The 24,947-nt window shown below is 52.1% G+C and overlaps 2 protein-coding genes across 2 annotated transcripts; both read right to left on the bottom strand.

Annotated features, from left to right (window-relative positions):
• Positions 1–633: 633 nt before the first annotated feature.
• Prkaca (protein kinase cAMP-activated catalytic subunit alpha) lies at positions 634–23,847 on the bottom strand. The gene is made up of 10 exons (XM_075976643.1): positions 23,579–23,847; positions 15,797–15,858; positions 15,379–15,507; positions 10,780–10,878; positions 9,234–9,316; positions 7,075–7,201; positions 6,890–6,985; positions 6,642–6,764; positions 2,174–2,338; positions 634–1,814 (listed from the first exon to the last, which is right to left on the bottom strand). The coding sequence occupies exons 1-10, from the start codon at positions 23,622–23,624 to the stop codon at positions 1,689–1,691; spliced, it is 1,056 nt and encodes a 351-aa protein (XP_075832758.1). The 5' UTR covers positions 23,625–23,847; the 3' UTR covers positions 634–1,688.
• Smim46 (small integral membrane protein 46) lies at positions 17,716–18,864 on the bottom strand. The gene has a single exon (XM_075977891.1). The coding sequence runs from the start codon at positions 18,114–18,116 to the stop codon at positions 17,967–17,969; it is 150 nt and encodes a 49-aa protein (XP_075834006.1). The 5' UTR covers positions 18,117–18,864; the 3' UTR covers positions 17,716–17,966.
• Positions 23,848–24,947: the final 1,100 nt, after the last annotated feature.

The raw sequence follows: 24,947 nt of genomic DNA, 5'->3' as shown, positions 1-24,947 counted from the left end.
CGCCGGATCGGGGGCGGGGAGCGCGGCGGGCGGGGGAGGGGGAGGGGAGCGCAGGGGGGGAGGGGACAGGGGGCGGGCGGGGCGCGCGGGCGGCGTTCGGCCGCCCTCCAGCCATTGGGCGCGGGACCCAGACGTCCTCGGCGCCCAGCCCCCTCTCCACGCCTCTCCGCGCGCAGCGCTCTCGGGACCGCACTTACCGGGAACTAGCCGCGCCGCGGCCCGACGCGCCGCGCTTCTGGGGAGCCGCGGAGAGCTCACCAGCGGCCCTGCCGCACCTAGATGAGGGCTTGGGGGCGTGCGGGTCTCCCCTTCTCCTTCTACCCGGCCGATCCCGCTGCAGTTTGACCGTACCGGCCCGGGCACCTCCCTCCAGTCCCCTTCGGTCCAGGACTAGACGAAGTAGGGGTGCGAGCAGATTTGAGGACCCCCGAACTCAGGGTCAAAGGACAGTTTGCCCACCCCACCCCTCCTTTCTCTGGCGGGGCGGAGGAAGTGCAGGAATTCCAGCTAAGCCCGGTTTCTCCAGGGTCCCCGAGCTGGGGTCTCCAGAGCCTGGACGCTGAGGTCCGAAATTCCCTTTCCAACACCCTGAGGGTGTGACGGTGTGATCGAAGTCGGGAATACCAGCGACACTTTTATTTTAAAACAAAACTTTATTGGTAATAGTTTTCAAATATGTTTACAACAGCACACTGTTCAAGAGGAAGTCTCATCCTTCCAGCACACAGGTTGAACGGCCCCCCTCGCCCACCCGGGGCCCCCACCCAGGCCTGAGAGCTCCTCCTGTTTGGGAGAAGTTACAAGAGGGACAAACACAGGGATAACTGGGATAATTTCCCAGTCGCTCCCCACCTTTCTATTGAGAGAAAAGCACAATCAGACTTGGGGGTGCAGTGAGTGGGGATGCACAGCAAGAGGTGATGGACAGCTGACAGCTAAGCTAGAAGTGAGGCGCCCAGGATCGGAGGGGCTTCTTAAGGGGGCTGATGCGCGGAAGAATTGGCATGAGACCCCTGGAGAGGGGGGGCCGGGAAGCTAGCAGCACAGGGCGAGGTTCAAAGCCCAGTTCCTTCCTTGACAAGAGTCAGTTGGCTACCCCGGCCTCATCAGAGTGGATTTGGGGAGTGGCGAGGGGTTTTGGGAGGGGTGGGACACTTTGGAGGGTGGGAGGCACTGGTGGAACTTAATTTAAATGAAAATTTAAAAAAAAAAGAAAAAGAAAAAAGAAAAGAAAAAAACCCTACTAGCAAGCAGCCCTCTGTACATGTGACTAAAATCTCCCTTTCCAAGTAGGACTGCATGGAAGGGAAGGTTGGCTTTTCTGTTCGTTCTTAGTGTCCAGTGCTGGCTTGGGGGTGGAGGCTGGGGCAAATTTGCGCCCCTCTTTCCAGACCCTGCCCTTGGATACACCAGTAAGACTGGGTGTGACTGGAGCTGAGAAATCCATTGAAAACAGGCAGAGACGTGTGGGGGAGAAGGGGAGCAGCTGATGTTGCCCCTTCCCCATATCTGGCTTTCCTGCTCTCCCTAACCTGGGGATGTGGAGTGGGTGTTAATTTAGATGCATGGAACTCTAGGGCCCTCTGGCTGTTCGATCCAACCCTCCCACCCCCAACCAGAAAGAAAAAAAAAAAAGAAAGAAAGAAAAAGAAAGAATGAAAGAAAACCCATGGGGCACAAGCACACCCCTAAAACTCAGTAAACTCCTTGCCACATTTCTCATTGATGGAGACCCGGATCTCTTCCTCCTCATAGTCGTCAAAGTTACTCGTGTCCCCAGGGCCTTTAAACTTTGGTATGAAGGGAGCTTCCACCTGGAGAGGGATCGAGAATCGCCCAGAGCTCATTAGCTGACCTCACACCAGTACAACAATAAGGATGAATGGCCTAATATTCAGGAGACACTGCTGTGGCCCAGGCCTGTGCTCAACGTTAGGGCACTGTGTCTTCTTTGCATGCCAACTTAACCAAATGGATGTCATTTCCCAGAGAATATTTCCTGCCCAAGACCACAGAGTGGCCAGAAGACCCCAGCATCCCATGTCCAGTCCCTTACCAGCTCCAGGAAGCCTTCTGGTGTTTGATCCTGGGCTTAACAGGCCATTCACAAGATCCCATCGCTGTCTCCTTCCCTTTCCCCAACTCTGGACATGCTGGGAAAAATGAAACCCACCTTTCTTTGATAGATGGCAATCCAGTCAGTCGTGGCAAACCACTTATGGTTCTTAATGTCATTGACCCCATTCTTGAGGTTCCCAAAGCGCTTGGTAAGATCCACCTGCAGAAGGTTCCGTAGCAGGTCCTTCAAGTCGGAGCTGAAGTGGGATGGGAACCGCACCTGGAAGGGGGTGCAGATAGAATGGGGTGCTGCTCACAGATTCAGGGGTACACAATGCTGCCTTTTCCACTTTTAGAGACAGTAACCCCCCCCCAAAAAAAAAACCACACGCACAGGATATCTCTGAGTAGGCCTGGCTGTCCTGGAACTCAGAAATCTACCTGCATCTGCCTCCCCAGTGCTGGGATTAAATCTGAGCTCCACCACACCATGCACGACAGGACCTTAACGTGTAGCTAAGCTGGGCCTTGAACATCTGAGTGTGAGAACTTCAGGCGTTTATCATTACACTCTGGCTGGATGGTACCTGTCTTATCTAACAGTCTACAGAGGAAAATCTGTTAAAATGGCTTGCTGGAGTGTGGTGGCCCTCATAATCCCAGCCCTCAGGCAGAGGCAGGCAGGTCTTTGTGATTGAGTTATTTAAGGCCAGCATGATCTACACAGTAAGTTCCAGACCAGCCAAGGCTAAATAAAACCTTGCCTCAAAAGAAAGAAAGGAATTTTAAAAAAGAAGGCTCATTGTTGGACTGATGGATGGCTCTGCTCTTGGAGAGGACCCACATGGTGGCTCACAACCACCTGTAACTCCAGCCTCAGGGGATCCAATGCCTTTGGCCTACAAGGGTACCTACACTATGTGTACACACCTACAGACACACAAATATACACATAACTGAAAAACTAAAGTAAGTAAACAGAAATGGCTGTTGGAGCTAGCCTACTGCGCTGTAGCAGGTCAGTAGCTCACCGCACACAGTACTCTGCCTTTAGGCCCTAGCAGCCATGCAAACAAAAAAAAAATTTATATGCTGAGTCCCCTCTGGGTTTGCTGGTTTAGGAATTCTGGGTAGGGGCTGAGAATCAACTATCCCAAGGTCACAGGAAACAACTGTAGGAGGTTTATCTCAGGTCTGAAGACTTAGATCCTCGACTAGGATTCTTCAGCCAGCTCTGCTGGAGTCTGAGGGCTTCTGAATTAAGAATATTTCCTTTCTCACTCCGCATTCCTTCAGGGCCAGTTCTTCCAGCCATCCACCTCCAGAGGCTCTGCACATCCCTGTACAGCCTCTGAATTTATACCGGTAAGAACTACTTCCAGGGCTGGAGAGATGGCTCTGAGGTTAAAAGCACTGGCTGTTCTTCCAAAGGTCCTGAGTTCAATTCCCAGCAACCACATGGTGGCTCATAACTATCTGTAATGAGATTTGGTGCCCTCTTCTGACCTGTAGGCATACATGCAGACAGAATACTGTATACATAGGGAGGGGAGGGGAGAAAAATATACAGCTCAATAAAAAAGTTAAAAAAGGGGGCTGGAGAGATGGCTCAGAGGTTAAGAGCATTGCCTGCTCTTCCAAAGGTCCTGAGTTCAATTCCCAGCAACCACATGGTGGCTCATAACTATCTGTAATGAGATTTGGTGCCCTCTTCTGACCTGTAGGCATACATGCAGACAGAATACTGTATACATAGGGAGGGGAGGGGAGAAAAATATACAGCTCAATAAAAAAGTTAAAAAAGGGGGCTGGAGAGATGGCTCAGAGGTTAAGAGCATTGCCTGCTCTTCCAAAGGTCCTGAGTTCAATTCCCAGCAACCACATGGTGGCTCATAACTATCTGTAATGAGATTTGGTGCCCTCTTCTGACCTGTAGGCATACATGCAGACAGAATACTGTATACATAGGGAGGGGAGTGGAGAAAAATGTATAGCTCAATAAAAAAGTTAAAACAAAACAAAAGAACTGACTTCCAGGAGCCTGTCATTCCTGCACTTTGGGGGCTAATGCAGGAAGGTTGAGTGCCAGGGATACATAGTGAGATCCTGCTGTAAAAGAAACAAAACAAGCAGGGTGGTCGTGGCACACATCTTTAATTCCAGCACTTGGGAGGCAGAGGCAGGCAGATCTCTGTGAGTTCCAGGGCAGCCTGGTCTACAAAGTGAGTTCCAGGACAGGCACCAAAGCTACAAAGAAACCCTGTCTCAAAAAAAAAAAAAAAAAGAAAAAAAAAGAAAGAAAGAAAAGAAACAAAACGAAAACAAAAACACAAAAGGGCTGGAGAAAAGGCTCAGCAGGCAAAGGTACTTGTTGCCAAGCCTGATGATCTGAGCTTGCGAGCCAAGGCGCACATGGTGGAGAGGACTGATCTTGAAAGCTGACACAGGCACAGGCACAATGAACAGATGTAAACAAACTGAAGGAAAAACAGTAGAGAAGGGAAGAAAAAAAGGAGGAAGGAGGAAAGGAAGAAAGGGAAGGCAGACTAGCAAGAGAAGCAGACCCAAAGGAAGAAAAGAAAAGAAAACCAACTGGTCCCTGCTACTCCTCTCCTGGGCTGTGTGACCTTGGCCAGGGTCCTTAACCTCTCCAGGCCTGTGCCGGCCACGTCCCAGGGTTCTGTGTGTGGTGAGATAACGTGATCAGGGCCCGTGGGAACTGTAAATTGCTACAAAGAAGGGGATTATGCTCAGCCGTTTGTGCGCGCCTGTTAACCTAACCCAGGACTTGGGAGGCAGCAGCAGGACCCTGAGTTCAAGGGTGACCTTGATTACACGTGGAGCTGGAGTCCAACCTGGGACTCTTGTTTTTAAAACAAGGGAATTCCCTCGCTTTCTCCTCACCTCATCCATGGTGCTTTTTTTTTTTTTCCCGTTTTTTTCAAGACAGGGTTTCTCTGTGTAACAGCCCTAGCTGTCCTGGAACTAGCTTTGTAGACCAGGCTGGCTTCAAATCACAGACATCCACCTGCCTCTGTCTCCCACGTGCTGGGATTAAAAGTGAGCGTCACCACCGCCCGGCCCATGGACTTTTTTGTACTAAGCCACCATCTTTGACATTTCAGTTTTCCATTTAGTGTTTCTTCTGAGTGACATCCTGTAACAGGTCTAAAATCTCTTTATCTAACCTCACAACAATCCTCCTGCCTCAGCCTTATGAATGCTAGGATAAAAAGCACTTGGCAGATAGATTTCCGTGTTAGCTATCAGCCTAGTGTACATAGTAAATCTAACCTACTCAGGGCTACAAAGTGAGACAGACCCTGTGTCAAAAAAAAAAAAAGAAAGAAAGAAAGAAAGAAAGAAAGAAAGAAAGAAAGAAAAAAGAAAGAAAAAGAAGCGAAGCTCATGCTGCCACACCCCCTGGCTGTCTGCTGCTTCTCCTCTCTGATGGGAGGTGCTCATATTTCACTCACAGGCGATGGTGAGTGTGTGCCCAGCCCTGAGTTCCCAGAGGTCAGATGGCTGATGGGTAAATGAGGCTCAGAGAATCAAAGTCGGTTTGTCTCACTTCACCTAGTAGCTGTGGCAGGGCTGGGACCTGGAGCCGGGCTGTGCCCACAACTGTCTGAGCATATGGAGACTTGGAGCCAACCAGCGGCTGAAGAGAGTGGGGTGACAGCCAGGCCCCCCTGCTAGGTGGGGTTGCTGAACACAGGGCTGGGATTCTCAGCACGGCCCCACACTGAGGCTTCCACGTACTTCTCATGGTGCAAACTCAGACCGGTCACACTCCCTTTCTGTACCTCAGTTTCCTCACCTCTCCTACAGGGGTGCCCTTTCTTCAGGCTGAAGAGTGACCCAGGGCTAATGAATGCTGAGGACACGAGCAGTCCTCCTGAAAGGAACACTGCTGCGGTTGTCTCTGTAACCCAACTGGTCTGGACTACCACTGAAGAGTGCTGTGCCACCGTGCCAGGGTGACTAAGGAGACCCCACGTCTAGAAAGAGTACATAGCTACAGCAGCATGAGGTTTGCTGGAATGGCTGGGGCAGACATACGGGAACAAGTTTGTTCTGGTCTGTCAGGGCAGCACTTTCTGTATCCAGGGTTCTGGTGTGGCTCAGGCTTCCTCAGTTCTGTCAGTTGTGAGACAGATGCTCCAAAGCATTGGAGAGAGAGAGAGAGAGAGAGAGAGAGAGAGAGAGAGAGAGAGAGAGAGAGAGAGAGAGAGAGAGACAGACAGAGAGAAAGAGAGCGCCACTCCTCACTTGAGGAGTTTCCACATTATGTCAACAGTGGTGTTCCACGGTGGGCAGGACCAGGGGCACAGCTGTGTGTGTGTCTGTGTTGCTGGGGTATCCATGCTAGGCCACTGCTCTACTACTGAGTCACACCCCTCTTCCTTGATTTTTCTGTTTCACTAGTTATCCCAGGCTCTCTTGGAAATTTCTATGTGGCTCAGGCTGGCCTCAGATGCTCCTGCCTCAGGCTCCTGGGTGTTAGGGTGACGGGTTGGTGGGGGAAATGTGGAAGGCGGTTTCGGTTCCTTCCAGGGATGAGCTCCACATCCTGGCCTCACCTTCCCAGAGACGATTTTCTCGTAGATCTGGATAGGCTGGTCAGCGAAGAAGGGCGGGTAACCAGCAGCCATCTCGTAGATGAGGACCCCGAGAGCCCACCAGTCCACAGCCTTGTTGTAGCCCTAGAGCAAGATGGGGGGCCATTCGATGAAGCAAGAAGGTGAAGAGGAGATGATTCCTCAGGGGCAGGGTGGGCTAGTGAGGTGGAGCAGGCCTCAGGGGTGGGGCAGGCTGGTGAGGTGCCTACTTTGCTTAGGATAATCTCAGGGGCCAAGTACTCAGGGGTCCCACACAAGGTCCAAGTACGGCCTTTCACACGCTTGGCAAAACCGAAGTCTGTCACCTGTAGGCACAAGAATAGGCAGTAGTAGGTAGGAAGAAGGGCTGCAGGCTTCCATGTGCCCGGGAGCGCCCTCCCCCGGCCATGGGCACCTGAATATAGCCCTGCTGGTCGATGAGAAGGTTCTCGGGCTTCAGGTCCCGGTAGATGAGGTCCAGGGAGTGCAGATACTCAAAGGTCAGGACGATCTGTGCCGCGTAGAAACGGGCGTGGGGCTCGCTGGTGGGGACAAGCCAGGAGGGGATGTGTGGGTGAGCATGACCACATCCGAGTGGTCCAGCAAGTGGGTCTATGTGCCCACAGAGTAAGACATCCCGTGTCTAGCTAATCAAAACGTAGATTCAAGGCTGGGCATGATGCCGTGCTCTAGTAGTTCCAGCTATGTGGGGGGCTGAGGTAGAGGGATTACATGACCCCAGGATTCCAAGACAACCTGGGTCACACAGACCCAACCAGTAGTGCAAAAACTGGGGAGCCTGACATGGTGGCACATATCTGTCATCAGGGCACTGGGAGGCAGAGGCAGAAGGACTGGCGTATGTTTGAGGCCAGTCTGGACTATATTATGCGTTCCAGGCTGGCCCAGACTACTTAGTGAGACCCTGTGTTAAAAACAAAACAAACTACAACAACAAAAAAATGAAGCTTTCCATCTCCCCAGAGTCTAAGCTGTACAATTCTATACCAAAGTCAGCTAAAAGAAACTCGAGCTGGAAGGCTTAGAGGGGACAAGCGCCTAGGTGAGGAGTCACCTTACCCAAGGAAGCAGTTTAAGGGGTTTTGTCTGATAATCAAAGACTTGGAAGAAAGTCACCAGGGTCCAGACAAGTGTCAAAACAAAGGCCACCTTGCCAGGCATGATGGCGTACACCTTGAACGCCAGTGTTCCAGAGACCTGTAAGCTTTAGGTAGCTCTGGTCTACAGGTAAGTTCCAGGTTAGCCAAAGTTACATAAAAAGACCCTGTCTCAAAACCAAACAAAAATAACCCCCAAACACCCCATAGGGTCAACCACCAAGTGCTACAGGTCAAGCGAAGCTGAAGCTCACAAAACCAGGACAACTTTTAGAGAGCCTCCAGGGAGAGAAAGGACCAGCAAGGAGGGCAGCCACACAGAAGGGAGAAGGGCTTTAGAGAAAAGGGAGCACAAGGGACCAGAAAACCATGCTCAGGGCCTGGCCAGCATTTGGAAGATGACAGAAATGAAAGGGAAGGTCGTGCGCTCCTGACTAAGGCAACCCTCACAGTAGCTCACGGAGACTTTGCTTTCTGATTTGGTTTTGAAGGCGGTTGCTTGTGTTTGAGAAAGGGGCTTTTTATGCAGCCTAGGCTAGCCTCGAACTCCTGATCCTCCTGCCTCGATATCCTCAGTGCTGGGACTAGAGGTGTGCACCACTGACACTTGACAAGATGTTTGGATTTTAGTGTATACGAGATATATTTAAGCCGGGCGGTGGTGGCGCACGCCTTTAATCCCAGCAGTCGGGAGGCAGAGGCAGGTGGATCTCTGTGAGTTCGAGACCAGCCTGGTCTACAAGAGCTAGTTCCAGGACAGGCTCCAAAGCCACAGAGAAACCCTGTCTCGAAAAACCAAAAAAAAAAAAAAAAAGATATATTTATATCTACTTGTTAAGTGACAAATAGTATAAAATTTAAAACTACATAAAATTATCCACTAATTTAAAAAAATCTTGCTAGGTGCAATGGTGAGTTTCTGTGGTTCCAGGAAGCTGAGAGAGAAGAAGAGAGTCAGCCTAGGATTTGAAGGTTAGCCTGGACTACATAGTATGATCTCTCTCTCTCTCTCTCTCTCTCTCTCTCTCTCTCTCTCTCTCTCTCTCCGTTTCTGTCCTGGTCACTCAGCTTGGCTGGCTGAAACATCACAAATTGCTTAGCATAACAGGAACAAAACGTCACAGGGGCTGAGTGTGGTGACATCCGCCTGTCACATCAGCACTCAGGAGGCAGGACCAAGAGGATCTTGAGCCAAAGACCAGCTCTGGCTCTTTAGCAAGACCCCATCAATAAACAACACACACACACACACACACACACACACACAGAGCAAGACCCCATCAATAAATAACACACACACACCAAGACCCCATCAATAAACAACACACACAAACAAATCAAAACAAAACAAAATCCCACCAGAACCCAGAGACATCACTTTCCATTTCTAAGCAGACTGGACTCTTCTATGTCCCTGGATAGTAGCCCCTGGGTAGCAGGGGTGGGGCCTGCTTACCTGAACCTTCCGATCCGTCGTAAGTGGGAGAACATCTCCCCACCAGGTACATACTCCATGACCATGTATAAGTTTGAGTTGTCCTGTGGGAGGCAAAGCGAGTCAAGGCCCTGTCTCCAGGCACTGGGCCCCAGCTGAAGACCACAGTGGCTGGAGGAGCAAGCACAAACCCTCAGTGACAACTATCTTCCCAACGGCCCATGCTTCAAGCACCAGGAGCTGCATTTTCTCTGGGAGCAGGAAGAGGAGGCTGCTGCTCTGTTCTCACAGGGGAGAAGGAGAGGATTTGGGCCCTGGCTAGCTGTAGTTCTGCAATGGCTACTGTTTCAACCTCAGTTCCATCATCTGCCAAACAGGTAAGACAGGCCACAGAATTTGCAGGACCCAGAACAAAACCATGTGGGGCAGGGTGGGACACAGCTGGAGTCTCAGCTGCTGGGGTGGACGAAGACTCTGAGATCAGCCTGGGCTGGAGAGTAAGAAGAAAACATAAGCCCTGCTGAGAACAAAAGTCTGACAGGTTGTCGGAGAGGTAGCTCTGCCTTTCCACGCTCACCACCAAAAGAACAGAAGGTTATTATGGGACTGGGGACGCGGCTCAACTGTGGAGCACTTGTCTCCCACACACACAGCACCGAGTTCCATTTCTAACACCGCAAGAAACAAAACAAAACTGATAAGGAGCCATGTTGTACACCTATGATTCCAGCTCTCGGAAGCTCAGGCAGGAGGGATGGTGAATTCTGGGCCAGCTTGGGCTACATAGTGAGACCCTGTCTCAAAAAACAAAAACTATGCCAGGCATGGTGGCTCATTCCTTTGATCCCAGCACTTGGGAGGCAGAGACAGGCAGATCTCTGAGTTTGAGGCCAGCCTGGTCTACAGATCAAGTTTCAGGACAGCCAGGGCTACACAGAGGAATTATGCCTTGAAAAAACAAAAACAAAAACAAAAAAATTTTAAAAAACTCTGAACTTCTGTACAGCTTCTGCATGGGGAACTTCTGGGACGGGCTCTGGTGGGGACAGGATCTGTGGGGACAGGCTCTTGGGGACGGGCTCTGTGGGGATGGGCTCTATGGGGACGGGCTCTGGTGACTGTCTGTCTGAGAGGCATTCCCACAGGCTCTTATGCACCTGTGAGAACTCCTTACTCTTACAACCTCACAATAGGAGGGCTGTGCTGAGTCCCATTTCACAGATGAGAAGAGCAAGGCCCAGTGTGGTCAGTGCCTCTCCTGCAGGGCACAGGGAGGCGCAGCTCCCTGGTTGCCGAGTGGCAGTTGGGGTTCCTGGAATGAGTCAGGGTGGTGACTCTGGAGGTCACTCAGGCTGGGTGAGGCCCGAAGTTACTGAACTAGCAGCTGACTAGCTGAAGAGCTCAATTGGAGGGGCCCAGGGCCCCAGTCCACCCGTTTCTGGCATTCTTCCTCCAAGGGTCTTCTTCCTTCAAAGTGGGTGCCCCAGCCCGGGGGATCAGGAGGCCATGCTCAGTATGGGCCCGGAGCCACCCTCCACCCTCCTGAAGCCCTGGCTGTGGTCCTTACCTTGAAGGAGAATTCAAGTCTGACCAGGAACGGGAAGTTGACAGCCTGCAGGATGCGTTTCTCATTTAGAGTATGCTCAATCTGCTTCAGCTTCACCACCTGAGGCAGAAAAGAGGTGTGGGAGGGGCCTCATTCCCTAGGCTAGGTGAGGACCAGGAAGATGGGAGTGGGGGCTATTTCTTTAGCCAGATATCCACGGCCCTGGCTGCATGCTAAGAGCTGACAGTCCTTACGTGGCACACAACTAGGGCAGAAAGCATGTGTAGGAGCCCCCAAAACCAGAAGAATTTTGGGAGAGGGAGCCTGGGGCTTACAAAGGCCCCTATCAGACACCTGGAAAAGTCTGGAAAGTGGGGGGGGGGGGAGCAGAGAAGGCTGCCTGCAAGGGTAGGAGACTTAATGACACCAGCGAGACCCAAAGGCATGGCAGCTTAGAAATCAGTTTTTCTTTTTCTGGTCAAGTACTTTTTTTTTTTTTTAATCTCTTGCCGTGTCAGACATGGGACCCAGGACTTTGCATGTGCTAGATTAGCTCCTGATGGCCGAAACTCTAAATTTATTTTTTATTTATATTTATGTTGTGGGCAACCTGTGCATGCCAAGGCATACATGTGGAGGTCAGAGAACAAGCTGAGGAAGTCTGTCCCCCTTTTCCTCGTGAGTCCTGGAGGTCAAATTTGGGTCATCAGGCTTGGCAGCACCTTTCTGTGCTGAGCCATGTTGCCAGCGCCCCCTCAGCAACAGGCACATGTGAAACAACTGTGCCCTGGCAAGGCTGTCAGCTTCTGCATCCTTTCTTGCCTTTCCACGGATTTGCAGGTACAAGATGACCTGGCTTTGGTGTACACTTGAGAGACTGAGGCAGGAGGATCTGGGGTTCAAGAACAACTCTGCCTACACAGAAGCACCAGCCTAGGCTATGTGAGATCCCATCTCAAAACACACTCACACATACACAAACACATACTTACACAAACACACACACCCCGAAAATAAAATTCAGTGCATTCCAAACTACTTAACATGAAAAAAAAATCACAAGCTGTTTCACTGTGATCTCTGCATTCAGGAAGACTTCACGTGTGAGGGCAGCCTGGGCTACATACCAAGACCTTGCCTCAAAAACAAGACTGTCAAATTTGATCCAAATCTGGTGAGCTGAGTTCAATCCCTAGAACCCACATGGCAAAAAGAGAGTACGACTCCTGCTGTCCTCTGTCCTCTACAGTGTTGCTGTGGCTCTCATCTCCCAGCCCCCAATAAAAAAAAATGTAACAAAACCAAAAGGAGCAGCAACAACTGAGCCCGGTGTGGCAGTGCATGCAGTCTAAACATCCCAGCACTGAGGAGGCAGAGCAAGCAGGAGCTCACGGCTAGCCTTGGCTACACAGAATTTGAAGCAAGGCTAGGTGGTAGTGGTGCATGCCTTTAATCCCGGCACTTTGAAGGCAGAGGGAGGCGGATCTCTGAGTTTGAGGTCAGCCTGGTCTACAGAGTGAGTTCCAAGACAGGCTTCAAAAACAAAAACAAAAACAAACAAACAAAAAGAATGTGAAGCTGGGCTTGGATAGATGACTGTGTCTTAAAACCAACCAACCAATCACCTTTACGTACACTGGTAGCATAGAAATGACTATGACAGATCCACTGTATTAATTGCAAACATGGTTAAAATAAATTCCAGGGTGGTTATGTAGCCCAGTGGTAGATTAACAGATGTGGGTCTTGAGTTCTAGCCCCAGTAGCTGGAAAGAACAACAACAACAAAAAAAAATCACCTGTTTCTTTGTATGCTTTTGATGGACTAGCAAGAAAATGTCAAAATCCCTCTGTTAGGGTTCAGGGGCAGCTCAGTGGTAGAACAACTCCCTAGAATGTGAAAGACCCAGGACCACATACAAACAGAAATAAAGTGCAATGAAGAAATCCTGTGACCCGTGCTGTGTCTCGGTGTCATCATCAAACAGGATCAGAGGAGATCTTCATGGGTCTGGACAGGTATCTTAGTGGCCAAAAGCAAGTGTGAACGCATTTTGCAGAAGACTAAAGTTTGAGTCCCAGCACCCATGTCAGGTGGCTCACAAATGCCTCTAATTCTAGCTCCTGGGAGATCCAATGCCTCTAGCTGCCACAGGTACCTACAAACACACCCGCAGGTGTGCGCACACCTGCATCCACAGGCACACGCACTCACATACGCACACAGTTTTAAGGAAGTCGTTATGGAAGGGTTGAGGGATGGCTCAGTTGGTAAAGTGCCCGCCCACAGCAGAAGCATGAGGTCCTGAGTTCAGATCCTCAGCACCTATGGAAAAGCCAGGTGTGGTGGTGTGCACCTACAACCCCAGCACTGGTAGGGGAAGACAGGTGATTCCCTGGTGCTTGGTGGCCAACCAGCCCCACTCCAAGCTTGGTAAAATAAAGTGGAGAGCCAGGTGTGGTATTGCATTTTCTTCCAGGAGGCAGAGGAAGGCAGATATCTTTTGTTTGAGGCCAGGTCGAGGCCAGCCTGGTTTACAGAGTGAGTTCCAGGGATAACCAGGGCTACAGAGAGAAACATAATGATGATGATGATGATGATGATGAGATGATGATGATGATCACGACAATGATGGTGAACATGGACAATGACTAAAGGAGAGACCTGGTATAGATCTTATATCTCTACCTCGTACATGCATACACAGACACAAAAACACACACTTGTACATATGCAGTCCTTATGAAAAGCTGCAAATAGCGACACACACCTGTCACCCAGGTACTCTGGAAGCAGAGGCAGGAGGATCTCAAGTTTGAAGGCAGTCTGGCTACAAAGCGAGACTCCATTTCCAAACAAAGTTTTTTTTTTTTTTTTTTTTTTTGTTATTTTAAGGCAGGGTATCACACAGCCAGGATGGCAAAGGATTTGCTGTGAGGATGACCTCAACTTCCTCATCCACCTACTCCCTCCTCAGTGCTGGAATGTTCCCTCACACACAGCTTTAAAATAAAATTCCGTGTGGGTCTGTGTATGCATTCGTGTGTGCACACACATGTTGAGGATGACCATGGGGAGCTTCCTCAATCAGAGAGGCAGGGAGAGGCAGGCGGATCTCTGAGTTCAAGGACAGCCAGAGCTACACAGAGAAACCCGATCTCATAAAACAAAACTGTTCTGCGTGTTTGTGTGCGTCCAGGTGTGTGTACCATGGCACGTGTGAAGATCAGAGGACAACTGGGTATAGGTCCTCACCTTCCAACTTGTTTAATGGTAGGTTCCTGTCTGCTGCTACACAGGACAGGCTCTCAGCCCTAGCTCACACCAGGAGTCCTGACACGAACAGCGCTGCTGTGCTGGGCTTTGTGTGCACCCTGGGACTGAACTCAGATCCCCATGCTTGCCTGCGAGGCGGCTAGTCCACCAAGGGTATCTCTTCAGCCTTCTAACTTGTACATTTCTTTTTTTAAATTCACTTTCTGTATGTGTGTGTGTGGGAGGGGGGTGTGCATGCTTATGCCATGACACACTTGGAGAGGTCAGAGGACACTTGATCTTGGCCAAAGGACAACTTGTAGGAGTGGTTCTCTCCTTCCACCATGTGAGTTCTGGGGACTGAACTAAGGTTATCATACTTGGTGGCAAGCGCCTTTAACTCACTGAGCCATCTCTCCACTCCCATCCTCTACTGCACTGTTTTGAAACAGCTGGTCAACAAGCCACACACACACACACACACACACACACACACACACACACACACACTAATACATTTTTCTCTTTTTTTTTTTCTTGCTTTTTTGAGACAGGGTTTCTCTGTGGTTTTGGAGCCTGTCCTGGAACTAGCTCTTGTAGACCAGGCTGGTCTCGAACTCACAGAGATCCGCCTGCCTCTGCCTCCCAAGTGCTGGGATTAAAGGCGTGCGCCACCACCACCCGGCACTAATACATTTTTCAAAGAACTTCTGTCTAAGTTCAGCGATGGTGGCGCACACCTTTAATTCCAGCACTGAGGAGGCAGAAGCAGGTAACTCTCTGCAAATCTCTTCCAGTTCAAGGCCAACCCCTGGTCTACAAAGTGCTACACAGAGAAACCCTATCTTGAAAAACAAAACAAAACAAGGAACCGTGTAAACCTTCCTTTCTCTGAACACCTGTGTGTTCGTGTGTTCTTGTGGGGCTGACAGACTGTGGAGGACAAGGGGACTCACGGGGACAGGTTCCAAGACACTACTGAGTGCAGATGGCGAAGTTCGCAGAGTTCTGGCCTGTGTGTGCAGCTACACTGTGACCCTCACATCCTTTCCCGCTTACTTCATCTTTTGCAGGGGTGAGGATGGAATCTAGGGCCTTGAGGATGTTGGTCCAGTGCTCTGCCTCTGAGCTGCACCCTAACAGTGGACATGAAACCACCAGTGGAGATCTTTGTGAGTTCGAGGACAGCCTGGTCTACAAAGCGAGTTCCAGGACAGTCAGGGCTGGTACACAGAGAAACCCTATCTCAAAAAGCCAGAAAAACCAAACAAGAAACCCACCAGTGGAATACTTACAAAGCCTAAGACAAGACGCACATACACATCCACTTTCCTCTTCTGAGCTCAGCAGTGTTTGGTCCTTACCTTCTGTTTGTCCAAGATCTTCATGGCGTAGTGGTTCCCGGTCTCCTTGTGCTTCACGAGCATCACTCGCCCGAAGGAGCCGGTGCCAAGGGTCTTGATTCTATCAAACTGGTCCAACTGGGCTGTATTCTGTGGACAGGGAAGGGAGGGCTCAGGGGTGCCTCTCTGCATACTTCTGGGCTGGGGAGTCCCCTATGCCACCGGCAGAGGGGGCCCTGGGGAATGGGTGGAGACGACCCAGGGGACATTCTTCCAGGCAGGGTGGCAGGGGCCAGATCCGGCCTTGGCCTGGGGCCCAGGAGTTGCTGGCAGCTGCATGGTGAGCAGGGGCTGCCAGGTGCAAGGGTACAAATGGGGTAGGGGCCTGGTGATGAGAAGCAGGGGTCACCATGGGAACTGATCGGTCTGAGGTGCGTACCTGAGAAGGGCTCTCCCATTTTTTCAGGAAATCTTCCTTGGCCTTGGCTAGGAACTCTTTCACTGCAGGGAGAGAGAGAAGGTTAGGGGGAGAGTCCCTGCTTCAAGGCACATCAAGATTTTCCGCTCTGGTGGAAAGTGGGGAGCTGCTGTTTCAAGTCAGAGTCTGATATTTTACCAGTGTCTTTGGGGGATCCTAGCGGCAACCTGGGGAATCATGATTGGACTGGGGCCTGAGTACCATTTTAATTACAGAGGTGGGTCCTGGATTCTGGTAACTCCTAAACAGGGCTCACAGAGACACAGGGGTGCACAAGACCAAGAGGCACATAGGCCAGCCCACCCCACACTCCCTAGCACTGACAGACATTCCTTGGCCAGGACTGTGCCAGCTGAGATATTTATAGCCTCTGATCTGGCTGCTCGTCTGTTGAGGCCAGGCTCTGGTGGAGGCCTGTAGGGGTAGTGTAGCAGGCGCCCTTGGGGGGCTCAGCTGTCACCTTGGCCCCCGTTGGCTCTGTGCCTGCTTCTGCTGAGGGGCTGCCTCCCTTCAGGCACACTCCTCCCTGGCGCCTGCAGCATCCTGAGGCCAGCATCTCATTTCCTAATGTAGAAGCTGTCCCTGGTAACTGGCTGGACACCCACTTCATCCACACTCTTATTTGATCTACCTGACAACCTTCCTTACATCTATCTGTTTTACTCAGTTAACAACTCAGGAAAATGAGGCCTCACGACAGTTCACTGCTGTGCACAGCCCCTGAGAGGCAGCTAGGGGACAACTTCAGGACAGGAGCTCAGAGTCGGTCTGGATCATGATGGGCTATGCATCTCTAGACAACTCATCTAATCTTTCTGGGTCTCAATTTTCCACATGAACAAATGGGGATAAAGCGCTGACGATCTTGTAGGGTGGTGGGGTGGAGTCATAAAAGCCAGGTGTATGGTACAGAAATGCCAGTTGTGACAGCTGATAGCTGTGATACTAACCTTAGTAGGCAACTCAACTAAAACCCCAGCAGTTGGACACACCTGTGAGGGGTTTCTTTATTAGACCATGCGAGGTGGGAGGACCCACCGTAAGCCCCCACAAAGGACATGAGAAGGACATGAGGAGAACATGCTGCTGTGGCCTGCTTGTCCTCTCTTGCACTGGCAAGGCCATCTGTCCTGCTGCCGAGGCGTTCGTTCCTTTGCTGGTATCAGAATCTACTTCTTCGGTATTTCATTGCAGACTGAAAGGCAGCAGTTGCCCAGGAATCTTCCAGAACTCCAGCACTATTGGGGCTGCTGAGACATCCAGTCTTAGGCTTGAACAACTACCCAAACCATAGCCTGCGAGCCACTCTAGTAAATAAATCCCACATATAAATATACATTCTGCCAGTTCTGTTCCTTAAGAGAACTATGGCTAATACTTTCTTGTTCCTCCCTTTGAGACAGGATATCTCTCTCTATAGTCCTGGCTGTCTTGGAACTCACTATGTAGACCAGATTAGCCTCAAACTCACAGAGATCCACCTCTGCTCCCATCTCTGTCTCCTGAGTGCTAGGATTAAAGGCACAGGTCACCACACCCAGCCCCTCTCTTGATTTTTTTGAGACAAGACCTTACACTGTAGAACAGGATGACAGGACACTAGTAGCTCAGGATGGCCTTGAACTCAGAGCAGTTCTCCTGGCTCAGGTTCCCTAGTACTGGGACAGGTCAGGGAGCAGGGAGGACAGTACCAAGAGGAGCAGGCTTGGAGTAAAGGCATAGGCTTACAAGATCAAGACTTTGGGAGCTGAGGCAGGATTCTGAGTTCAAGGCCAGCCTAGAATGTATAGCAAGAACCTGTGCTGAGGGAAGAGACTGGCGCTGTAGCTTGGCAGCAGCGCGCTTCCCAGCATGCACAAGGCCTGGGTTCCATCCCAAGCAAGACAACACAAAGAAAAACCTCAGCTGCAGTCCCCGAACTAGGAAGCTGAGACAGCAAGCTCTCACACAAGGCAGGCCTCTGGAGAAGTAAACAAAGAAAGCGAAGGCGATGGTGCTGCACACACACAGCAGAACTATGTGTAGCCCCCGACGGAGCCCACTTACCTGCTGCCTGCCTCTCCCAGCACAGCGTGGCATGGGGGTTAGGGAGCATGGACAAATCTGGGGCCCCTCAGCTCCCAGCCAGGATTCAGGGTGCTGACTGGGGTTTTAGTCCCCAGAAAGTGCAGCGCAGGTAACCCAGGAAACGGACAGCCAGGTGGGCCCAGAGGAACAGCTGCAGCCACAGCTGGAAGGTGACATCGTCCTCCTGCTCACAACTTCCAGACCCCACATCCATCCCAGGTGGCCCTGGGTTCTATCTGCAATCTCTTCTTGGCTGGAGTAACCAGTGTGTCTTGGTAAGGTCTGGGGGTTGGGAAAGGAGTTGGTTGCCACGGAAGCATTTAAAGGCACCTGCTCCAGGCTGGCCAAGGTCTGCAGAGGCTCTCCTTGGCAGCGAGAGGTGGGAAGATTCTCTAGAGGGTGTCCCTCTGGCTGGCCTGCCCTTCCAGGGATGCCCATGGCTCCCAGGATGTCTCCCCCAGTGGTGTAGTCTGCATGAAGTCCATGGCCTGGAGTGCTGCCCACGGGCAGAGGTGAAGGAGTTAAGGCCCCAGCCCAGGCACCAGGCACCAGCTCTCCAGAGGTTAAAGAAACCCCAGAGCTTGTTAATTAGCTGCAAGAACAGCGGAGAGGAAGGCCTGGGTGGGAAACAGTGGCCAAAGCCACCTATCTTGTCTGAGTCTCCTCTTAGTAAGAAGCCCCCAAATCCTGCTACCCCTGAGAGAAATGGATACATCTGGGTCTCTGTCTTGTTCCTTTGCAGGGGTGAGAGGGGAACAGTGTCCTGGGATGTCCTTGGCCTCTGTCAAACCGTGCCCTGTGCTTGGCTCTGTTCTCAGCCATGAAAAGTCCAAACCGGAAATGAATGGCTAAACTTGGGTGGGGGAGGGGAAGGTAGCGTTAATCATCATCTTCCTTCTTTCCTGGCTCCCAAAGCTGAGAGCTCTACAGTGCCCTTCCTGGGGCTGCCGGGCACCCATGGACCCTGCTGAACAGGAAGTGGACAAGGAGGCTAGCCCAGCTGCTCTCAGCCTTCTCCCACTTGGAAGGGAAGGGTGTCATTGGCCTCCACTCTCTGGATCTGATGTACTGAGAAAACTCCAGATACCTCTAGGAAAGTCAGTGCTACAGCAAGACGCAGAAATCACCTTGGATTCAAGCACGAGGGACACAGCAGCAGGCCAGAGTGCACTACACCGCACCCCCAGTTTGAGGAAGGCCCTGTCTGGCAGGGTTCAGGGTACCAAGCTGGACTATACCCAGGTCTAAGGTGGATCAATCCTCATTCTGGGCTGAATCCCAAGACTAGGTGGGACGACTCCATGCCCCGTCTGAGCTGGAGCTCCACTCCGGACAGACCATCTGCTTTGGTCTGAAATGGGCCATTCATCCCTTTGCTCTTCTCTCTGGCCCCCCAGTCCAGGATGTTAAGAAAGGAGGGGTTTCCAGGGATACCCACAGAGTCTTCAGATTCTTTCTCTCTACCTGCTCCCCTAAACCTCTATCACAGCCCCTCCCTGACTTAAGGGGCAGACAGTGCCTAGGAAGTTGCTATAGCAACAGGGCTCAGCCTCACCATCGTTGGAGCTGGAAGCCATCACTCAGTCTTTCTCAGGGCACTAGCACACTACGGTGGCTGGGAAGCCTCATAAGATCTGCTGCACCAGTTTGGCTGCCAGTCCTCAGGGCCCTGCCTGTAGAGGGAGCCAGGGAGTTGTAGGGTGGGAATAGGGTAAGAAACCCAACCTGTAGACTAGTCGGTGCAAGAGGAGGGCAGATAGAATCCTTCAAACTTCTGTTGGCCTGACTGGGCAAAAGGCAAAGCTGTCTGGGAAGACCCTCTTGGGTACCCATACAACTGCCAATGGTAACAAGGGTTTGACCGTTGAACCTCTATAGGATGTTAGAAGACAAATCTTTCTATCCAGGAATGTCCTGAGGACATCTTTCCTCAGTGACTGGACCGACTTGTCACGTGGACTTCTTCGGGGTTCCCTGTGGATCAACTCTCTGAGGTGTGTACTAGCTGAGACCTGAGCCCCACTTGGCTATTCGCACTGGCAGCCTCCTGGAACCTGACCTTTTCCCTCTGTCCTCTAGGCTTCTGGCCCATCAACATCTGTGGCATTTTAGGGTGCAGACTCCCCTTATCTTATTTCATCCTGGGTTGCTTCTAGACCCTTGCCCTCTTGGTCAAGGAGACAGCAAGCTTTGCCCCACCTGGGCAAAGCCATGGCAGTGCAGTGCTTGGGGCCTAGGACGGCTTGGGTATCTTTCCAACCCCAGAGGGGTAGGTATGTGGCAGATGAAATGCAGGTGCCCCCTGCAGGCTGGTGTGGCTACTGCCCCAGTCCTGCTTACATGAGAGGAGACCCAGCTTTCCTCCTTCCTGTAAGAAGCTTCCAGGCAAAGGGACTCCCTTTCTCACCCCATTCTCTCTAGGGGTGGAAGGATGCCTCTGAAGTCTGACTAGGTCTCAGGGGCAGAGCACAAAATTATTATTTTTTTTTTAGTGGTACTGAGGGTTGAACCTAGGGTCTTGAACATTCTCTGCAGGCAATGTACCACTGAGCTGTGTCTCCAGCTCTTACTTTTATTAAGTATTTATTATTACTTTTATTAAGATAGCTTCTCATTAGGTTGCCCAGACTATCTTAGAATTTAAGATTCTCTTGCTTTGGCCTCCCAAGAAGCTAGGTCAATAAGCCTGTATGCCACTTCCGTATTGTTACATTGGTTTTTTTGTTGTTGTTGTTTATTTGTTTTGTTTTTTTTTTTTTTTTGGTTTTGGTTTTTCGAGACAGGGTTTCTCTGTGTAGCTTTGGTGCCTGTCCTGGAACTAGCTCTTGTAGACCAGGCTGGCCTCCAGCTCACACCTGCTTCTGCCTCCCAAGGGCTGGGGTTAAAGGCCTGGGTCACCATTGCACGGCAGTTACATTGTATTTTAATGTACATCAGAGACTATAAAAGGCAATCTCAGACTGCTATAGCTTAGAACCTATGAGCAAAAATGAGTACAGTCTTTACTTTTTTTTTTTTTTTTAAAAAGGCCATGTCTCCTTCCTTTGTAGCCCAGGCTGACCTCAAACTCAGGTCCTTTCTGACTCACAGTCCCTCACTTGCTTGTTCCAGGCGGGAGTCGCTATGCCTGTCTTATTATTTTTAATGTTCCACATTTATTGTGTATGTACACGCATCCTTGTGGAAGTCAGAGGACAACATGTAGGAGCCAGTTCTCCTTCCACCATGTGGGTTCCAGGCAGACAATTCAAACTGGCATGCTTGGCAGCAAAACAATCTTTACCTGTTGAGCCATCTTGATGAACACAGGTTTTATTTGTATCTTGATACAAGGTCTTGCTGTCACCTAAGCTAGCCTTTAACTCTTGGGCTCAAACAATCCTTCTGCGTCAGCCTCTTGAATGGCTGGTAGTACCAATATACACTACTATTCACAGTTTTTTTTTAATCATTTTAAATTAGGAAAGTATGGCTGGGGTTTAACTCCTGTGGAGGCAGCTTAAGAATGTCTGGGCTGAAGGCTGGACCTGGTGGCGCACGCCTTTAATCCCAGCACTTGGGAAGCAGAGACAAGCAGATCTCTGGGAGTTTGAGGCCAGCCTGGTCTACAGATCAAGTTCCTGGCCAGGTGGAACTATACAGTGAGACCCTGTCTCAAAAAGTCAAAACAAATAAAAGAACATCTGAGTTGAGATGTTCTGGGGTCCAAGAGATCTGCTGGTAGGCAGATCTGGGTGTGAATCCTGCCTGTACGATGTCATCTGCGTCATCTGGAGAGAAATCATCAGAATAAGTGTATCTATGGAGACTATTTAAGTTAGAGCTCTCGGATGCCGATAAACAGTGGCTGGACTTCATCCCAATGAAACAGCTGGCCAACTCGGAGACTCTGATCTTTTTCTTGGGCTCTTTCCCCTCTGTGGCTCTTAGTTCCTGCTGAATCTGTTTGATATGCTTGAAGCTTTTCTAGCACTATGTTCAACTCTCAAAAGGGCCACTGCAGTATACAGTCTACTGCCAGGACCATCTACCTCCTGGGGGGCCTCACCTGCCAAGGGAGCTGGCCCTCCCCTTCCGCCTGGGCCCCTCCAAGCTCAAGTCCAAGACCTTTTTGAGTACTACCCACCTGCTCCTCTGTCATCAAGCCCTCAACTACAAGCACTTGCCTCTCCGTCCCCCGCCCATCGGTGACATGCCAGGCCTCTTAAGGCTGCTGTGCTGTCTGGAAGGCGGGGGAGGGGCAGAAAGTTCTTGGGCTTAGTAGCATTCTGGGGACTCAGATGCTGAGAAGGGCAGAGCTGGTCATAGCCTTCCTTTTGGGGAGGTCTGACTATTTCTGGGTAACCGAAGGGGTTCTCAGCGGCAGTCCAGCTTTAGCTTGGATTACACAATTTTAAGAGACGCAAGTATTGGGAACAGGGCACAGGCCCTTTCTGAAGGTATTTCAAATACAGAATTCTTCTATTTCAAATACAGTTTCTTTCCCTGGTTAAAAAATATTCAGCATGTTTAGGGATGGGGGCGGGGTGAGGTGGGGGTGAAACACACCTCCCTTTGGGTGAGTCCTGGGTATGCACAGAATCCATCTCTCCTCAGCAAACCAAATTATTAGTTATCACCTATGGCTCGATGGCGTTTCCCTACCCTTGCAATTCCTCCTTCTGACCATCCCAATTCAAGTCGAATGAGACCCTGCTAACACTACATTTCATTCTCAGCCTTGAACCAGGAGGAGTGAAGCAGCCCCAGGGACTGACTGGGTGAATGACAGAACCGCAGTTGTGAAACGACCATTTATTGGGGGGGAGGGGGCTTCCAAGGAACCCAGAGCTCAGAACAGGCCAGAAGATGGGAGAGTGCTTGGCCGATTTCCCCTACCCGTAACCCCAGAAAGAGGACAGACGCAATGGCTCTGAGCGAGGCCAGCTCGAACTTGGATCTGGAAGCGCAGAAGCAGCTCTCTAGGTTCATAAACAGTCTGCCACCCCAGCTAGGGCCAGACGCTTACGGAGGAGGCAGAGTGACAGGATGAGAGGGGCAGAGGGACCCAGGAAGATCTTGTCCCCCATGCCAAGTGACACAGAAGGGGAAAACAATGCAGGAGGTGGCCCTGGGAAACGCTCATGGGGACAGGGGGGCTTGGAGGTGGGGGCTGTGGTTAGGAGGATCACAGGCAGGGGTAGGGGAAAGATGGCGGGGGCTGGAGGGGGAGGGGTGTGGTCACCAAGTGGCCAAGGTCCCTGCAGAGTGGACCCCACAGCACTCCCGAGACTGGCAGGAGCCTGGATCAGGGTCAGGCATTGGGGCTTGTGTGGAAAAGGTGAGTGACGAAGTGTGGGGAGGGATTAGAATCTGGGAAAAGGGACTAGAAGAGGAGGGGGTGGGGTGGTGACAGGGCCCCATCTGGGGCCCCGGCGGTCACACATGCAATGGTTGGCAGTGACAGCTGGGTGGGGGGGCACGGCCTTTGCAGTGGGAGATGGTTGGTCATGGGCACGGGGGCCCTACCGGGGGCAAGGTACGTCTGCGGTGCTTGGACCTCAGCGTGGACAGGCATCAGGCAGGGGTGCAGGCGGACAGGATTGGGGGGGCATGTGGGGGAGGGGCCATGCAGTGATGGGCAGAGCACGGGCAGGCCGCACGCAGCGGAGATCAGGGTGACGGCCGGGAACTCACCGCTCTCCTGCTCGCTGCCCTTCTTGGCGGCGGCGGCGTTGCCCATCGCGGCGGCGTCGCGGCCGGGGCAGGTCCCGGAGCTGCGGCGCGGCGGGTGCTAAGGCGGCCGGCGGCCCCGGAGCGCGCTGGGCAGCGGAGGCGGCGGCCCCTGGGGCTGGCTGCGCTGGCTGCGGCGCCACGACCCCCGCCCAGCCCCTGCTTCCCGCGTCTCTCTGCGCCCGCCCGCGGGGGAGCCTCAGCCCAAGTCCTCTGTCCGTGACGCCTCCGCAGCCCGCCGCCCATTGGTTCAGGCCTTCCTGACTGACAGCCCCACGCCGCTGTCTATTGGCCCGCTGAAACCTTCCCGCGCTACCATAGGCTCCCGGGTGCTTGACGCGAGTTGCAGGCGCTCAGCCACTCACGGGCTCGCGAGGCCACAGTCGGGCGGGCGATCGCCTGTGATTGGCCGAGAAGCCCTACAAGGCTTGGGGCTCGCCCTGCGAGGCTGCCCATTGGCTGAGACGCGCGGCTCCGGTCAGTGTCAGTCTCGGGGTGAGAGGGCGGGGCAGCTGCGCAGGCTGCGGCCCGGGCAGCGGGCGGGGCGACGGCTGGAGGGTAGCCGGGCGGCAGGCGCTCGCTGCGAGGTGCGGGAGGCGGTCCCGGCGCACGCCCGTGTGGTACCGTGAGCGCTGCAGTCTCCCGCCCCTGCCCAGTGCGGCAGCGGCCACGGGCCAGCGGAGGCTGACGCCACGGCGGACGGGCGCAGCGGCTTGTCCACCTGCCAGAGGGGGAGGGGCCGGCTGGCGCCGCGGGTCAGAGGTCGCCGGGCGCCGTTCGGCGTCATTCATAAGGCCTGACGCTGGGCAGCCGTGACCCAGCCAGCTCGGGATTCGCCTTGTTTGCTCTCGCCACAACCGGAGCTGCAAGAGGATGCTGGACGCAGAAGTGAGGGCTGGCTGGGAGCGGGGGATCTTAATGTCCACCGTTTACTGTGGCCCAGCCCTAGGGCTCTGAAAAGTAGTAACAACGACACTGGCCAAGTACATGACTTCTCGTTCTCAGCACGTTGGTACTGTCATACTCCCATTTTATGGACGAGGAATGATCAGACTGGTTCCTTGCTCTTAACTAAACTCCATTTGCCTGGACATTGCCAGCGTAACTTGCCCTCTGGGGGCAGGCAGGGAGCCATCCTCTTTCCTTCTGGATGCTGTCTTTAAATTTTATTTTTATGCAATGCAGGGGTTGAACACAATGCCTATCAGCTGCTAAGCAATGATTTTACTTTGCCCAGGGTGCTCTTTCAAGTCTGCGCTGCCAGAACATGGTCAGTGTCCCACTGTGCCACTGACATCAGGGGCCTGAGCACTCTGCTGGAGGGGTCTCCTGC

Source organism: Microtus pennsylvanicus, chromosome 6, assembly GCF_037038515.1.
Source record: "Microtus pennsylvanicus isolate mMicPen1 chromosome 6, mMicPen1.hap1, whole genome shotgun sequence".
In the NCBI taxonomy this organism is placed as follows: Eukaryota; Metazoa; Chordata; class Mammalia; order Rodentia; family Cricetidae; genus Microtus; species Microtus pennsylvanicus.
The sequence above is the reverse complement of the archived record's forward strand: the minus strand, read 5'-3'. Positions and strand labels throughout refer to the sequence as shown.

Excerpts from the sequence above, each read along its gene's own strand:
- Smim46 (XM_075977891.1), bottom strand. The coding sequence starts at position 18,116 with ATGGATGTGGGGTCTGGAAGTTGTGAGCAGGAGGACGATGTCACCTTC.
- Prkaca (XM_075976643.1), bottom strand. The coding sequence starts at position 23,624 with ATGGGCAACGCCGCCGCCGCCAAGAAGGGCAGCGAGCAGGAGAGCG. Across the intron at positions 9,317-10,779 it reads GACTTGAATTCTCCTTCAAG|GACAACTCAAACTTATACAT; the intron begins GTAAGGACCACA and ends TGCCTCCCACAG. Across the intron at positions 2,339-6,641 it reads AGAAAATCGTCTCTGGGAAG|GTGCGGTTCCCATCCCACTT; the intron begins GTGAGGCCAGGA and ends ACCCCCTTCCAG.